This window comes from Anopheles gambiae, chromosome 2 (genome assembly GCF_943734735.2).
Source record: "Anopheles gambiae chromosome 2, idAnoGambNW_F1_1, whole genome shotgun sequence".
NCBI lineage: Eukaryota > Metazoa > Arthropoda > Insecta > Diptera > Culicidae > Anopheles > Anopheles gambiae.
In genome coordinates, this window is record NC_064601.1 from 53,085,082 (window position 1) to 53,102,307 (window position 17,226).

Consider the following 17,226-nt stretch of genomic DNA (forward strand, 5'->3'; position numbering starts at 1 on the left):
CTAACCTGGATCACTTGAGGATGTTTCAACTGAGTCACCGCGTCGTCGCGCCTGACGACTGCTGCACTTCGGTTCGGAGCCCTTCGTAAGTGAGCCCTTCACCGGGGCCCCCTTCTTATCTGCGCACCAGCACACACCAACCGGGGCCGGTGGTTCCGCAATGGTGGGCGCAGTTCCGTTCGTTCCGTTCGACACGTTCGTCGTATCTGCCATCGATCCCAAACACTGCACCGGACTCCAGAAGCCCGTCTCCGGATCGCAGCGTGGCTGGAACCAAGTGTTAGGCTGGCCGGCCCGTTTAGCCGCCATCGCGTTCTTTAACCGTAGTCGCTCGCATTGCGACAGCACCGGACACACGCCATTGCATGCCTGCTCACTGTGGAAAAGGTTTTTCGATTGGCAGAATACACCGCGCGGTAACGTGACCGGGACACATTTGTTCAGCCGTGGGCTGAAACGCCATCGAGTGATACTGTCGAGCTCGTTGCTTTCCGCGCCCGATTCGGCCACCTGCAAGCAGCTCTGATCGATCGACTCGAAACAAACATCTCCTGTGGGGAAGGGTCGTGGAAAGATAAAGACAAGGTTGTTAGATAATGATGTACGGACACCATGCTCTTGAGCTACAGCTACAACAGGGTACGTACTGGTCTTGCCACAGCATACGCCCCGGTTGCTGATCGGATTTAGCTGACAGATGTGCGTCGAGGGACACGTGTCGGCATCGGTTTGCGGTCCACACACAATCTCCCGTCCGCTAGAACGCAACGGCAGTCCCTCGGGACAGACGGACTCGCGAATCGGCACGCAGATAGGCATCTTAGGACACGGTACCGAGATACACTCCACCTGGATGAGCTGGCACTCCTCGCCCCGTGGACACGAGATCTCGCCGCACGGATCCCGACACTCGCAGGTCTTGCAGCCGTTCGCGTCAATCCTGTACCCGTACTCACACGGTCGGCACTTCAGCAGTGGACATTCGGTTTTCGGGAACAGCTCACAGTTCGGTTGGCCATTGTTCGTGCGGGTGCCACTCTTCTCGTTGCCGAACTCGTCCACACACCAGCAAACGTTGCCAGGGCCGCACTGTATCGTCCGGAAGCTGCCGTCGATGTCACACTGTGCGATGTACTTCTGCTTTGGTGGAACGCCCAGTTCGGACGCTTGATGCAGCTGAATCGTTTGCAGATGCTGGCAGGCCGTCTTTAGCTGCGGTTCCACGCACTGGGTGCCGCATCCGTTCGAGCAGCAGCGCTTTGACCCGTCGCAGTGCGCATCGGTGCGACACTCGTACTCGCACGAGTCGGACTCGGAGTTCTCCGAACCGGGCGGCACCAGGAACGGACACTGGCCGGGCTTCTTGGGGAAGCAAGCCGGCACGGGCGGACAGTACTCACCCTCGCAGGACACCTCCACCGAGCGACACTCTTGTCCGTCCGGGCAGTGAACGCTATCGCAAGGATCGCGACACTCGCAGGAAGGACACTGCGTGTCCGGATCCAGCACGAACCCATAGTCGCAGCCCATGCGGCACGTCAGATCCAGACAGCCCAGCGATTCGCGCACTGCCTCGCAACTCTTGCCGGTGGCGTTGAATCCGCGCGTTTTGGGTATTTCCGTGCCGAAACCATCGACACACCAGCACTCCTCGATCTCGACCTCCACCAGCTGTTCCTGCACGGGAGTGGGCAGGGTCGGCACCACGAGCGGACGCTTCAGCAGCGTCGATGGTTTAATTTCCGGCTTGTCCAGATTGGCGTTTCCATTCTTCGATTCCAGCCGGTTGAAATCGATGATCTTGGCAGACCGTGCCTGAACACCCGGGTAGCCCGGCAAGATGCCAGCGACCTCGCCCGCGATCATCTGATCCGCGCTATGAACGGGCAACAGTTTGAGTGTACTGTCCGGCGCGGGCTTAGCGGCACGGCGGACACGACCGGCGGGGGTGTTTACCGAGCTGACCTCCGCTTCCGTAGCAGCGGATGATGTGGTCGTGGACGTTAGCGCAAGACCCGCGGCTGATGCATCTTCCAGTAGCTTTCTCATCCGCCGGATACTGTTCTGCTCGATGTATTTGCGCTGCTCCGACAGTTTGACCTTCGTTTTGCGCGTCACGCACTGCATCGCCTGATAGCCGCCGTCCGATGTGCAGGACGGAGCCGGCAGGGCAAGCTCCATTCCCTCCACCGTGCCTTCCATCCGGTCGGAAAAGTCGCGCAGATATTCGCACACTGTACAATAGAAGAGAGCAGTGATTTATTTTACGCTATTGAGCAGTGTGCCTAAATAACTTATTTTTTATAAATAAACTACATTAACATAAATAACATAAAACTCTGCCTTAACACAAACCTCTACTGATGATCCTAGGTTATGTAAGTAACACACAATCCTATTATGCGATCATCCGCACCAAGGGAAGAAGATCTCAACGGAATCTTCTTCTCTTGGTATGATTGTCTTGGTCGATTGACACGATAATACAAGCTTACTGTCCAACATCATTCCTGCCTGAACTTACTTGTTTGCTGACGTTCTTCCGCCGCTTCGTCGTCTTCACCTTCGACCACCAAAGGACAGCAGACGCTGCGCGACTCGCCGTGCAGCTTGCGACACTCGTGCGTCTCGATCGGGCACACGATTGTATTTGACATCGATCGTTTGCGCCCGTTTACCTCCTCGTCCTGCTCATCATCATCGAAAAAGGTGCGGCTTTGATACTCACGACTCTTGGGACGATCTGTCGGAACGAAAAAAAAATCGATTAGAATAGGACCACCCTTGGACACCAGATCTCCCGCACTTACCCATATGGCAGAACAGCAGCTCGCCCGTCACGTTGTCCGCTAGCGGGGTACCGATTTCGCACGGGTTCGAGTACACCAGGTCGGGCTTGCAGACGGGCTCGGACGAGCAAAGGCCAGAGTATGCCTCACACTTGGGATCCTTTGCCACCTCGCAGTGGGACCCGGCGGGGCAAAGGTAGCCTTCGCACGGTTCCGAACACTCGCACGTCGGACATCCGTTGTGGTCGTTCTTGAAGCCGTACTCGCACACCGCCGCGCAGATATTGTGGTCACAGAGGGTTTGTGCACCACCGTCTACACTGCGCCCACCACTACGCCCTCCGATCATATTCTCTATCGCCTCGCAGCTCACGGTAGCCGCTGCGCCCATCGTTCCCTTCAGCTTGTTGCCCGTTTTCGGATCCACACACCAGCATACCAGCCCATTGCGGGAGCATTGGCGAGTGGAGAAGCTACCGCCAGGGCCGTCGCACTGCGGCACATACCCGCGACCTTCGCGCTCATTCACAGACAGCAGCTCGGACAGCATGCGTGCCTGATGGCAGACCGTGACGTTGTGCGGCTGCTGACAGTTGCGCCCACACCCATCCGACTGACAGCACTTCTGCATCTGCGGGCACTCGAGATCGTGGCTGCAGGGCGTCCCGCACAGGAAGCCGGCATTGTCCGTCGATTCGATCTCATTCGCCCGCGGGCAGCTGCCCGGCTTCTCGAACTGCAGCGAGGCCGGACAGCACACGCCATAATCGTTGCCACCCTGCACCAAGCAGCGGTACAGCGGGGGACAGCTCGGTTTACCCGGATCCGTTCCACACAGGAAGGGACGAATAGTGCCCGTGATTGCTAGAGGTTGCCCAGCCGGACACAGGTCATTCAGACTGCGCGCCTTACGACCTGCAAATGTACCAAATCAAAAAACGTTAACGTCATCAGACAACTGGACCACGGTCAGCACGTCGACACAACACTTACACGTCGGAATCGGTGGACAGGGTTCGGTCTTGCACTGGACCTCCTGCGGTTCGCACTGCTGACCCCGGGGGCATTGGATGTCCTCGCACGGATCGCGGCAGCGACAGATGGGACAGCCGGACGCCAGGTCCTTGGCGAACCCGGCCGGACAGAACATGCGACAGCTGGATGCCTGGCAGTGGTTTTCCACCCGCGTACAGTTGACGTCGTCCGCGTGGCTGCGCCTGCTGCCCGTAATCTCCACGCCGTACTCATCCACGCACCAGCATTCGGTTCCGTTCAGCTCATTGGAGCATTGCACCGGTTCGAAGTCACCGAGAGCGGTGCATCGTGGTATCCGTACCGTTTGCAACAGACTATCGCCTAATGACTTGGCGCGACGCGCCTCCGCACGCCGCAAATGTTGACATGCGGTTAATTCTAGCGTTTCTGGTGGATGAGATAAGGCAAAATGTTGGATGAGTACTTTATTTATCATTTATGCTAGGTATTCATTTAAATTTAATTTATGCTAAGTATTGACATAAAGCAAAGGATCCAAGGTGTATAAACAAAAATGAAAAGCTACTTCATTTGCGCTCATAGATCGGTGAGCTACAAATATGGGTAACACTGATGCTGAATCATTCATCTGAACGAATCTTCAAAGTTGATCTTTGAATGCCAATCTCAAACTATGAGATTCGGGAATAATCAAAGATTTTCAGGGGAGCATAGTGAGCTCGATGGCTGCATCAAGTGAAGTAAGACCTGTTGAAGATAGAGTACATGCATGGACGGCTGCAGCCTGGGACCGAGCATCCTTGAGAATAATTTTTGAGTGAGCCATGTAACGACGACATGCTCCATCGTGAGCAAGCCAACAAGAGAGACAAATATTTATGAATCATCTCGCGGCAAACAATCATCAATGATTTATGCATCTTATCGCATCAACCAAAGGTTAATGAATATTTTAAAGATAATCTTTGGAGGTTTATGAATCTCCTAGAAATCTTTAGAGATTCATGAATCTTTAGCAATTGGCTAAATCTAATGGCTTACGAATCCTTATCGAAAGGTTTCCCGCTTTCTTAGGCTCTCGATTGCAATGACATGCATCGATAAGTGATTCGAATCGACTTTAAAATAATCCTAATCATTTCTTTTCGCTGTCATACTCGTTTTATTTTGTTTTTGTGTATTGATTGCAAAATTTGGCCTCTTTTTTGTGTCTCGAGTGTCTCGAGACTCGATTCGTGTGTGCTACGTTAGGGTTGATCAATGCGTTTCTTGTGAACGAGCTCAGTTGTCTGAAGATCCCATCTACACGTGTGATGGATAATGCAAACGTTGACACTTTTAATATTAATAAATCTATTGATATTCGTAAATTTTTAGTTGAAATTCATGAATCTTTATACATTTCATTCGAGATTCGAGAATCACTCGTCACTGAAATTTAATATGAATGAATCTTTACGAATTAACTCTTATGTGTGTGATAGCGGCAGGTGATCAACTTTACAGGACTCATTTTACAATACGAAACCAGCTGCGTATCCACAAGCACACAAACATCCAGTTACACACACACACACACCGGCACTCTCGCACACCTGATTATTATCAACTAATTGGACGAGCAAGCAAGCTTTTCGGCTGTTCGGTTGCGGCGACTGTGTCTGCCAAAACCTGTTTTGGTGTGCCAGCTCTGCTTCACATCCAGGCGGCCAGTTTGCTCCATTCACCGTTGCAAAACTGCAATCAAAACCGGCCGGTCAAGCGACCCAAACTACCCACCGACCGACCGGTCAGTCCGATGGTGCACGCATTGGTGCACGCATTGGTGAACAAATTTGACACCAGCGTCTCGAGCTATTCCCGAAGCACATGCACGATGCAGGGTGTTTGCGCTACCGGTTAACACCAGGGACTGTATAGTGTACACACCACACTTCGTCTTCAAGGTGCGTTTGCACAAACCCGGAACGTCCTGTTGTGGCACAACTTCGTTCTGGCATCACGTCTCGCACACAGCAATGTTGAGTGGTTTCAAGCAGTGAAGACGCACTTCGATGGCAGCCTTGAACGCGATTAAGGCTTCTCATGGATGGGTGTAAAAGTCGAGTGAATAAATCGATAATATTTCCACGACTTCTTATCAAGTGGGACTACAACGTACAGATTCTATAATACTGCCAAAATTGAATCGTACGATAAGGAGTTTTTCGTTGTTACTGCATTAGCGTATTTCACGGATGTTGCGGATCTTAAAATTTTTCATATTAGCTATAGCGACGGAGCATCGTCAGGCTCCGACGAGCCAAATGTCGGAAGCCAAGACATCTTCTGACCCGAAGCAAACATTCGCTGAATTGAGGTGTGGATAATTTGCATAAATCTACGATTGAGACAAAACCTGCTAGTTGCTTCTTGCCGAAGGTCGTCGCCGAGGGTGTCGTCATCCGAGGTAGGTAGGCAGTATGCAGTGAGCAGGAATGTTAAATATGCGTAGCTGAATGATACGCTCCGGGGCTCACACCGGTGGCATTGTTTTGCGCCATGTTGTGCTCGTGCCAAAGACGCTTCGAAGTCCTCCGGTAGAGTTGTCGAATTTCGGAAGCTATTGCAAAATGAAGCCTTTTACCTGGAATGAACGCTAACGCCACTCACTTGTCGGCACAGAGCAGATGCAGATTTCGGCACTCGGAACATTGTCCAGCTCAACGGCATTCCAGAATGTGAGATGAATTGCGGAATGTCCAATTACTGGTGCAGGCGAGAAAGTACCTAATTGCATTCAGATTTTCGCTAATAGAAGAGGTTGCCGAAGCGAAGCGAATTCTTGAGCGGACTTGAGCGGCTCGGAAGGTGGATGGAGAGTTGGTGCATAGTTGGACGTAAAATGCGATTAAATTTTCACATTCACTGCTGCATACGTGCTATTTGTGGGTGAACAATTTCTTCCGTGTGGATTGAAATTTGTCAAATGCTTGTAGCGGACAGCGGGAACTATCCAAAAAGCGGTAAACTTTGAAATGTGCGATCAAAAGTGTGAATGTACACATGGACTTCCTCGATAAAAGTGCCCGGTTTGTAAGCATTTGAGCTTGCCCATATACATAGGAATTTAGGGGCCGATGAACCGTACAAAGTTGGTCAAAACTAAAGTATCTTATGAAACAAATTGCTATCGCCACTGCGTTAAAAATCATAGACGAAGCGTGCGAGCATTCGTATTATTTTGCTATTGCACAACGCCTCTTTCGCAGACACTGGATAATGTGATTACTTTCTTTCTGTGATTTTTTCCTCTACCATTAAACAAAACAAAACCGCACACGAATAAGCGAATAGAAGCACAAACAGCTACGAAGCATCGTCATCATCACCAACCGACATCATTACAACCACTGCTGAAGTCGGTATCTAAAAATGGAAAGTTCACTGTGTGGCTGACCAGTGGTCAACGTTGTCCCCGTTCCATCCACCCTGTTCACCTTCAGTGTGGACCCGCTGCCGCGAATGATGCTAGCGAAAGTGCAACGATTAAGCGGCTATTATCCTAGAGCGTTAAAGGCGGACCACCCTCCGGGGACGGTCGGCGAAAAGTGTGGATGTCGACGACCGGAGCGCCGCCCAAACCACCCTCCGATTCCGTCCCATCCAATAAGTGGGAGTGTTAATTTTGTGGTGAAAATCCAAAATTGCAAACGAAGTGGAGTTTAAGCTCAAGTACCGTGGTTTGATGGACGTTTGTCGTTCGTCAGTTTCGTCACTTCCGCGGAAACTCCCGAAAGCACGATGAGAAAACAGGTAGTGTTGCGTTTTGTTTCCCTCAAGCATGGGATTGTGTGGGCTGAAAGTTGAACCTTCGAGCGGTCCTATGGTAAGGCGAGAGTACATTTTTGTCAATTCGCCTAACTTCAAGGAAGTTTAAAGATTGGAAAAGAAAAAGTTCACTCCGTACCTTCGCTTGGTGAAGGTGGCTCGGCTTAGCACCATTTCCACAAACTTATTTATTTATTCGCCGGTTATTTCGAAGTGCAATTTTGCTAAACCGGTTCTATAATAAGCTTAAATGATGTACGAACTTCTATTGAAAGTTTCGTTCCGTGCAAAGTCGGTTGGCAAAAAAATTAAATAGAAGAATGAAATGAAAAACTTAATCACTTACTGATGCTTGCCACGAAGAAAGAAGAAAAAAGCGTATCCTTAGTCGCCACAAAAGGTTAACAAGACGGCAACAATGACAAGCACTCTCGCGTTTATGGAGCTCATACCATGTTGTTTCATACAGCAGCGCAGTAGCAGCAGCAGCAGCAAAAAAGCTCAAAAGAAAATGGCATGTTGAGAAGCATTAAGCTCCAAGCAACAAGAAAAGGGCTTTGTCTCCGAAACCGGGCACGTCAATTTTCTACATCCCAGGGTTTATAGGTGGCTCACTTTGCATGAAACGCATCCCGCCGAGGATGCTTTCAACTGCCAAACCCATCCACTTTACCTCCCACCGTTGTTATGGTTGCGAGTGTGCGATGAGAGGAACTCGTACACAAACGCTTTTGATGACATTTTTCACGGTTATGGGATGTGATGTAAATGTTATCACTATTTTACGATCCTGTCGAACGAGCGGCGGCGGCGGGTGGCTTTTAGGGGAGTGACAAATTTCAAACAAACGAAAGTGATTTTACCGAACGTAAATCTAGTCTTTGTCTGTAAAATAACGTGTGTCTATCTGGTCGTAGTTATGTTCCATGTTTACGATAGTCAGTCTGTGTTTAGGCATGGTAATCGGGACTGGCGCACTGAGCTGAAAACGTCTCTTGACTGCTCACTTACTGAACACTGGTATTGTTCCAAAGTTTTGTCCTTTGTGTTGGGAAAGGAAAATCCCTGTGCAGTGTGTCTCTAGTACAACAACTTTATACACACACACACTGCGGTACTCTGTGGCAGTGGAAAACTTTTGCTGGAGCAATATGGAATCGGGAGCTTTGAATCGAGTGAAGCAAACTGGGCGAAAAGTTGTCCTTTACCTTGAAGAAATTCAATTACATATTTATCCTTTGCCGCATCGCCAACATCGTCCAGCCGTCGGGAATGGTGGGGATGGGGGGATTGAAACAAACAACGATGCATTTTCGGAATAGTTTGACGGTAAATATGGTGAGAAAAGTTGATCCACACAGCCCCCAGGTGTATTGAATCTGATGAATTGGGTGCTGCTTTAAAGCGATTGCTGCACCGTACCGAATTCCAATTCATCCATTTAAAAACACGTCACCATTGTTGGCAAGAATGCACAGGGAAGGATAATACCATCCCACTCAAAGCAGCACTAACGCTGATTGCGTGCACCCGCGGTGAGGGCTTTGCTCGAGTAAAAGGCAACGTGTGAAGAGAAAAGCTTTGCAGTGCGGAAATACCGACCACCGCTTCCGGGGAAAGATCCGCACCGAAAGCTTCCCATTTCATGAAATGAAGAAGAAGAAGAAAAAAGCGCAGAAGCAATCTGCATATTATTTTAACGACAAAGCGCTGTGTGTCTCTTCAGCGCGCTTCGCACACAAAGGGGCTGCCGCTAAAACGGCGCAACCATTGCCGTTGTGCTGCCTCGATAGCAACCTGTGATCGCGAAATGGCCTCGTGATGTTACGCAATGCGGCAATGATTGACGCGACAGCCCGCGTCCGCCCCGTTTCACCCCGATGGCCAACACACACACACACACACACATCCCCGTTTCAGTTGCGCGAACTGCTCAGTCGAAGAAAAGAAACCTAATGGAAAAAGCTCGCACTGGTGATGATTTCATAACGCGCGCAGAAACAAAACCCCAAGCGTTGCCCTGGGGCGGGAGGCCAGACACACGGGTAGTGAAGGGAGGGGAGAGGCATTTGCGAAGGAATTCGACGCAGTCAATCCGCGGGTTGATGTCATCCGTTGCGCGTCGCTGCATTCGGTTTGGTTTGGGGCGGTGGCGGTTGGATGAGGTGCTCTGCCCGATCCGAGCTGCACTGGCTTTATATGACAGTGAGAGCTAAATTTTAAGAGCTGAATTTTTTACTGTGTGTGTGTGTTTGGACTCATTGTCACAATCGACAGCACAAATCAACCTCGAATTGGTGCCCTTCGCTTATTACAAATCCATACCATACACAACTGATAGCCACATTTGTGTTAGCTGTGTGTACGTGCGAAGGATAGCTGTGCGCCATACAAAGCGAAACCGCACCCAGCGATAAGGTCCGTAAAGGCCCTTCCCAAACGAGCTATGCGAAAGGGAAGGTGTGTGTACGGAAAGCGAATCGGTATTGCGATGTGATAATTAAAAATGCTTCCCCGCTTTCAACCACCTTCTCTTCTCTTCTCTAACCACGAGTCACTACGGTGGAAGGATCTCGAAGGGTGACACTACCCTAACGTTGGTGTATCATCATAGCGCGTTCATAGTGCCGTTCCGGCACTTCTTGGAAGTGACATTCATTTGAGTGGTAATTTAAAAGCACACACACACACTCAATTACAGCGTCAGCAAATAATTGAAATAGTTAATTAAGTCAATGGGCTTTTGATAACTGGGATGAACGGACTGTTCGGCAAGATTTCTAATGCCAATATTTCGGCAGGGAATAAGTTTAAATTCATTTAAAACGGTTGCAATTTAAGCTATTAGCATCTAAATGGATCGTTGTCTTCGAACCTCTTCTGTATTTTGTTGCTAAAAAGCGAACAAATTACCGAGTCATCAAGTAAAGCTCCACGGAGGCATGCAACCGAACCAGACTGCGAACAACAACAAAAAAATTGCAACCCGTGCATTTGCATTCCACGCGAGTGCACGCTGTAGTGCCGTGGAATGGCGAAAACTTTGCACGAACTATGAAACGCATCCAACCGGGCCCACCCCAACGTGACAAGGGCGGTGGAGCAGCGGGTTCACCTGTTTTGAAGTGTTTTTAATTTTCTCTCATTACTTTAAGGGTCCTTGAGCCGGACGTTTTTGCTGAGGGCGTCTCCACACGCGTGCATGCCACCGTGTCATAAGTCATTTTCCCTACCTCCCTCAGTTTCTATGGCCCTTCGGGGTTCGGTTGCCAATTTTAGCACCCCTGCATGAATGCCTGACGCCCCCCGGAAGTGGGGTGTTAATTATGGATGGAAAATAATGAAACAGTAAGCGAACCAAAGAAACGCTCGAAGAAAAAAGCGAAACACTGTTGCTAACGTGACACGCAATTGTTTGGCCGTTCTTCACGCTGCCTTCTTGCGCTGCTCTTGGAAGGCAATGGTTTTCCTAGCGCGGACTAGCGGAACCAAACAAGCCAAGGTCGGGTTTGCGTACACGGTGCGCGATGTTGACGCGTAGCGTGCGGCATTTATGATGGATTTTGCCCACCCATTAGTATGCTCCCGCACGTGCGTTTCGGCTATCGGCGGCTCGAGCGGCAACTACGACTACGGCGACGACTTACGGGGAGCTTACGTTGAACGAAAGCCATGAGTGGGTGAGTCACCACGGTGCGTTAGATGCGTTTCATTTTCCACACATCAAACAGTGCTGGTGTACAGTTCAATATGCCGAACCATACGATGCGCGAGCGTGTATGTTTAATTTGACAGAAATTGAAAGTTACCACGTGAGAGCAAGGGAGAAAGAGTTGGAGCGAGAGCGAGAGCTCCTGGAACGGATCTCAGCAAAGCGGAAGCTCTGTTCGCACGATTAAAGATGTGAGCGTAATAATTGGTGACCGATGGGTATTTCGTTTCGATTGCATCTTTTTTTTCGTGACCGGGAGCAATTAAGCTCAAGCTAGGATGGAAGAAGGTAGAGTAATTTAAAAATTTCTTTTTCCAAGCTTAAAAAGGGAGTGGTACTGGTGTGTTTTTCACTTTCCGAGAGATTGCTATCGGTTAATGACCTGACAAAAACGCCATGTACGTTAGAAGAATGTCTTGGTTTTAGAAAGGGATATTAGGCGTAAAATGTGGTTCTTATTGCAATACAAAATATTATTCATAATCGGAAGGGAGAATTATATGTTTACTTGACGATAAATGCTCGATAATTGCTAACGTGTTTCATTGTATAACTAATCTATGATTTTTTAAAGCACGAACTCAGCTCACAAATGACTTGCAAAGAATACAGTTATATTTTAGGATTTGATTTATTTATTGGTTAAATCGGGGAATGAGGCCAATTGGCACAAAGTCACTAAGAAAACAAAAATAAATAAATAAAACAATTGAGCGTTGTAGCATACTAACCAACATTTTGCAAAATGTTGTGAAAGCTTGGTGTCAAATCAAAGACACTCTGTACAATTGTCATATCGTCATTTTGCAACATTTATTTCTCGCCTTCAATATCGATAGTGGCGAAATGATAACACACATTTTTACTTTTACAAAGCAATCGAACTCTGGTTGTGAAAGTAGGTCAACGCCACATGGAGTTGAGCGTAATATAAAATATCACACAACAGTGTCTCTACAAATGGTAGCAAACAATAAGTTTCCCTCTAGGTTCGTTTCCTCCACCAGCCGGTCGGCAGGTTTTGGGTCGAGAAAAGCGATTTGATGTTTTCTATTCGCTCGGCTGGTCACTAGCGAAACCTATAATATTTTCCACCCCAACACCCAGCACCACCTCGTGCTGCCCCATCGTGTGTTGATCGCCAATAATCAATCACTCTTGGTAGCGGCGGAACCCGGAATACACGTCGCGCTTTCGAGCCGCGCCCGATCACATTCGCTTCGATAAGCCTCGCTTCCGTAGTCTCCGATGGTTGAGCTTAAAATAGTCTAGCAGCAAACCACTAATTCAGCTGCAAAACTGTCCTCCCGGCTCGTATCGCCGATTGATTAGTGAAATGGTCATCCTTTTCTCCAGCTCCCTGGAGCGTCGTAATGCATCGGCATCGCGTTCGCTTTGCTCGTTTTTCTGTGGGGACAGCGGTCCCCTTTCCCATGTGGCTGACTGACTGACCTCGATTGCCGATTTGACCAAGCGAGGATTCTGAGTGGCACCGTCCAGTGGCACCGTTTGAAAAATGAAGCAAACATTTCCGGAGGCGCAATGCAGTGTGTTCGATGGGAACGAGGCCGTTTCAATGTCGATTAGAGTGACGGTCTAGTAAAGCTGATTGTAAACACAGTCCCGCTCGCGATTAAGTAAAAAGACACACATACACACCCATCATACCCATGAAACAATAGTTCAAACTGATTGCACACCTACATTGTGGCATATTTTCTCTCTCGCACGGCCCGGGGAGCAATGGTAATTGTTTTTTCTTCCACGTTTTGTTCAGTGACCATTTTTTACACCTGAGTGACTTTACGCTCATGGCGGTTGGAAAACGGGAACAAGCGACGAACCCTCCAGTCCAGCCGGTAGGGGTTTGCACCGGTATCATCGCAATTCCGGGTAAACACTCTCTATTTAATGCGGCTATTTACGCCACCATGCTGCTCACCCGGTGTGTGGATGGGTTCGTTAAAACGTAGCGTGTTTTAATCGTTTTACCTGGTGGAAAACTGGTAGAAAACATTAAACAAACTGGGAAGAATAAAATCGCTTATTGTGCCATTGCTTGCTGGGCCCGACGGGCCTCTCGTTTGCTTCACGCTGACCGAGTTCCGAGTTGCGTGCCATTATTGCGGATTGGTAGCGAAAAACTTTCGTACCCTTTTCCCGGGTCTCCGACGTCATCCCGAGCCGAAAGACCGTTCTTGCGGACTGGCCAACGTATCGGCGGCCGGGCGTGTTGGAAAGATTTATTGGTAGACTCGGTGGCGCTTGCGAATGGGCAACGGTGCTGTCCAGCTGTTATCTATGCAAAAGGCAATGGTTCTCCACTCTTCCTCCACGGGAGGCACGATGCTTCCTTTGGGGTACCTTATTAGCATACAATCGATCGAGGTCAAAACGTGTACAAGTACGGCATGTGCGAGGAGAAAGTGACTCTTCCCCCATGATAGTTGGCTGGAGCTAGCACGAATGTTTCAACTATTTACTTTGCGTAAAATACGAGTCCCCACGAAGGAAGTCAAATCGTAAGAGGGGTGTCTTTTTCCTTTCCTTCATTGTTTTCTTGCACTAACTGTGTATGTGTTTCGTACATCATCACAGGCGCCACCACTGTGTCCCGTTTCTTGTATGTACAGCAAGTAGTAGAGCGCATGTATACCATCGTCATGTGCACTGTGCATGTTCACAACCACGCTCACATGGGGCAAAAATTCCCAACGGTTCATGTTTTTTGCTATACTCTTGCTCTCTTTCTCTTCTTGCACTGACTCAGCACCACAATGTCGTCATCTTCTTTTCCTTTCCAATGATGCCCCCTAGTAGCCAAACACAGTGGAGTGGGAAGCCACGGCGCACACAAACACAGACGAGAAGCAATAGAGTGATTGAACAAGAAACGGATCCAACGGGACGTATCCAACTTTCTCCCCGAGGAGAAGGAGGCGGCGCGCACGGGTTCACTTTCACCCTCGAACGGCGGCGTGAAATCGAATCTCGTCGCTCAAACCGGACCTTGGAGCGTTTGCCGAAACGGGTTTTCTTTTCTGCTTTGGCCGAGTGACAGTGCCACTTCCGGATTTCCGATGTGTTTTTGATTTCTTTCTCGTTGATCTGATGATATGTGTTTGTTGCTTGGCTCTCTGGTTTTGGTGTCGTCGTTTTGGGATGAATTTTTATCTACATTTGCGGTTGATTGCACATCAGGATTCGATCGAGCGACCGATCAAGGTTCCGTGCCGATAGTCAAAAGGTAGGGTGGAATGGAACAAGATGATCCAACGGTGCAGTGAAGAGTGTGGCTGATTTATATGTCTTCCACTTCAGGCCTCCGGCGCTCACCTCCACACGGTTAGCTTGAAAAGCATGCCAAGGCGGTCACGGTTGAATAACGCCAACCAACGAGACGTTACGAATTGTATTGTGAGTGTGTATATGTGTAAGGTTGGTGCGCAATTGTTTACGTATTTAAAAATTGTTTTTGAGTGTTTTCTGCTTTTTTTTGTTCTGTGATTTATTTATTTTTTGTTTTAAGCGATAAAAAATACTCGATGCAAACATTTTGATGTTTTATACGACACACTGTTGGTTGAAAGAAAATATTTTTAATTCTTTGATTTATCTCAATAAAAGTAACATTATTATTTATACGTCAAATACATTTAAAATATCTAGTCACGAGGATTAGAAATAGACAAATAATTGAATTTCAAGTAATTATACAAAGAGATAATATTGACTAAATGTTTTATTCTTGTGAAAACTCGAACTTATCATATAATACAGAATGCTCGTTCATTAGGGCTACTTTATGGTACTAGCTTGACATTTTAAGTGTCAAGAGCAAACTTTTCAATTTCTTAACATGTACCAACCGAAACATGGGCAAAATTAAACACAACAAAGCTGTGTAACTTTTCAAAATCATTTTTCCGCGAACCATTCGCCAGCGGCTTGAGCAAACTTCAGAAAATTCTAATAACTTTATGTTACTCAACAGCAATGCAAAGAAAACGGTTCCAGTGGAAAAGTAACAAAGTTTGCACGAACCGGATCGATTGTGCCACCGACTCAGGGGCCGAAGTTTGTGTTTATGATCTGATAAATTGTTATTCGCTATGTTCGCCCTTTTCGGCCCAGCGTAAGAGACAGGGTCAACTGTTGGGCAAAAAAATGCCATTAGAAGCTCTCCGTCCAGTAGAACAACAAACGAAGAAAAAAAAACGACGACCCATTTCTATCTACAGCGAAATCTACCGAGGCCATAGGATGGAAAATTCGGTTTGTGACTTGCCCGAACTCATTAGTGTACTTTTCGGTTTTGTGTAGAATAAGAAAAGCCAAACCCACAGAGAAAAGAAGAAAAAAACCCAAACGCACAAACTTTTTGCAGTATTTAACGACATTCGGCACGAGGCGGTGACTCTTTTCGCGGTCGGTTTGGTGGTGGAGGCCGAATGTTGTCAGTGCCATTGCCGTTTATCGCAAACCAAACGGTGCGTATCGTCAATTACACTTTACCACAAAAGCTTGCAACAACTGTCCCTCGACAACGGAACTGATGAAAAAAAAAACAAAAAACAACACCCCCGTCAAATACATACAAACGCACACACCAATCGCACATAAGGTCGGTGGGCAAGATAAGGCGTACACGAGCCCAGCAGCAGCATTTTCGCGCGGATGCTTCCGTTTGGCGCGGTTTGCACACCATTTTGCCAAAGAAACTGCGCCGTACAACGCCTCTTCTTGCGTGATGGTAGCGCCTTATCATTGCCCGGGGAGTCACGCGTAACGGTGCGGATCCTGCGGGCGGTGCGGTATGGTTGGAGAAGCGTGGAAAAGTTACGACATTGGCATTGTTTTGCACCGATTTTCTGATACGACACAGGGCGCACATGCAAACACTACGACCCGTCGCAGACGGTGGCACCCGCGCACAACGAAATCAGATAAACTTCAATTCAATTTGCTTCCACATTGTTGGTACGGCTGGCAGTGTTTTCAAATTGTCAAAGGCGAAAAGATGGATGTTGATTGTTAAACGCTGTTTTGAAGCGCTCCAGTCAAATGCGAAAACTTGAAAGGATTAATGCTCATGAACTGAATATTATGGTAGAGTCGTTTGTCAGCTCAAGTCAAACAAGTCGAATATGTACCAATACTAAGAAGAATAAACTTCTCACTGAAGCATGTGCAATCAGCGGAAGCTGTACTTACCACTACTACTAATACTGCCACTACTGCTATTGCTATCCTCTAACGGTGTACTATCACTAGTGGTAATCTGGAGACAGAGCAGTCCGGTCACGATAAGCACGAGGGCTCCGTGACGGCGGAAGCATTTGTCCAGCAGTCGATCGATCAGCTTCATCCTTCTCTGCACATCGAGCTTTCTCGTTCGCTCCGGTGGTGGGTCAGGTAGCTGCGGGAGAGGGAGAGACGGAAGAAAACCAAGAAAGGCACAATATTAGTAAGGTTACGACGAACCGAGTTGTAAACGGGAAAGAGAAGACGATCGGAAAATCAGGGCAAACCCCGGTGGGCGAAGGATGGAGGGCTATGCCACACGGTGCACAACGCTGGAACCACATGTGGCATACACGGCAATACAATGCCCCACAAAACGATAGTCCAACGCGCCGGGTAAGGAGGCGTCCGCACCGACAAAGGCATCCGCACGCTGCACGTTCATTAAGTCCCGATGGTCGTGCATCGTGGCCCTCGGTCCACTTTGAATGCACGTACGTAAGCCATCAGCAGTTTGGCCATTGCAGACGGTCCGGAGGGGAGGTTATCCAAGCGTACAATTCCACTGCTTCGACGAAACGGTTAGCCACGGTGTGGTTACGGTTCACACATGGCGATGGCATTGCGTTAATCATCGATCATCATCAAACTACGGGGAGCTCGAGCTCAAGATAC

The 17,226-nt window shown here is 48.5% G+C and overlaps 1 protein-coding gene across 2 annotated transcripts in view; it reads right to left on the reverse strand.

The window, feature by feature from the left end:
- The window catches only part of LOC1274480 (uncharacterized), a 47,286-nt gene that overhangs the window by 2,376 nt on the left and 27,684 nt on the right, over positions 1-17,226 (reverse strand). For both annotated transcript variants that reach the window (XM_061642779.1, XM_061642780.1), the window contains 6 exons: positions 16,522-16,726; positions 3,783-4,211; positions 2,811-3,704; positions 2,525-2,743; positions 648-2,234; positions 6-551 (listed from right to left, as the gene is read on the reverse strand). In XM_061642779.1, coding sequence (XP_061498763.1) covers positions 6-551; positions 648-2,234; positions 2,525-2,743; positions 2,811-3,704; positions 3,783-4,211; positions 16,522-16,675 — 3,829 coding nt within the window. In that variant the 5' untranslated portion in view covers positions 16,676-16,726. The remainder of the gene's footprint in view (positions 1-5; positions 552-647; positions 2,235-2,524; positions 2,744-2,810; positions 3,705-3,782; positions 4,212-16,521; positions 16,727-17,226) is intronic.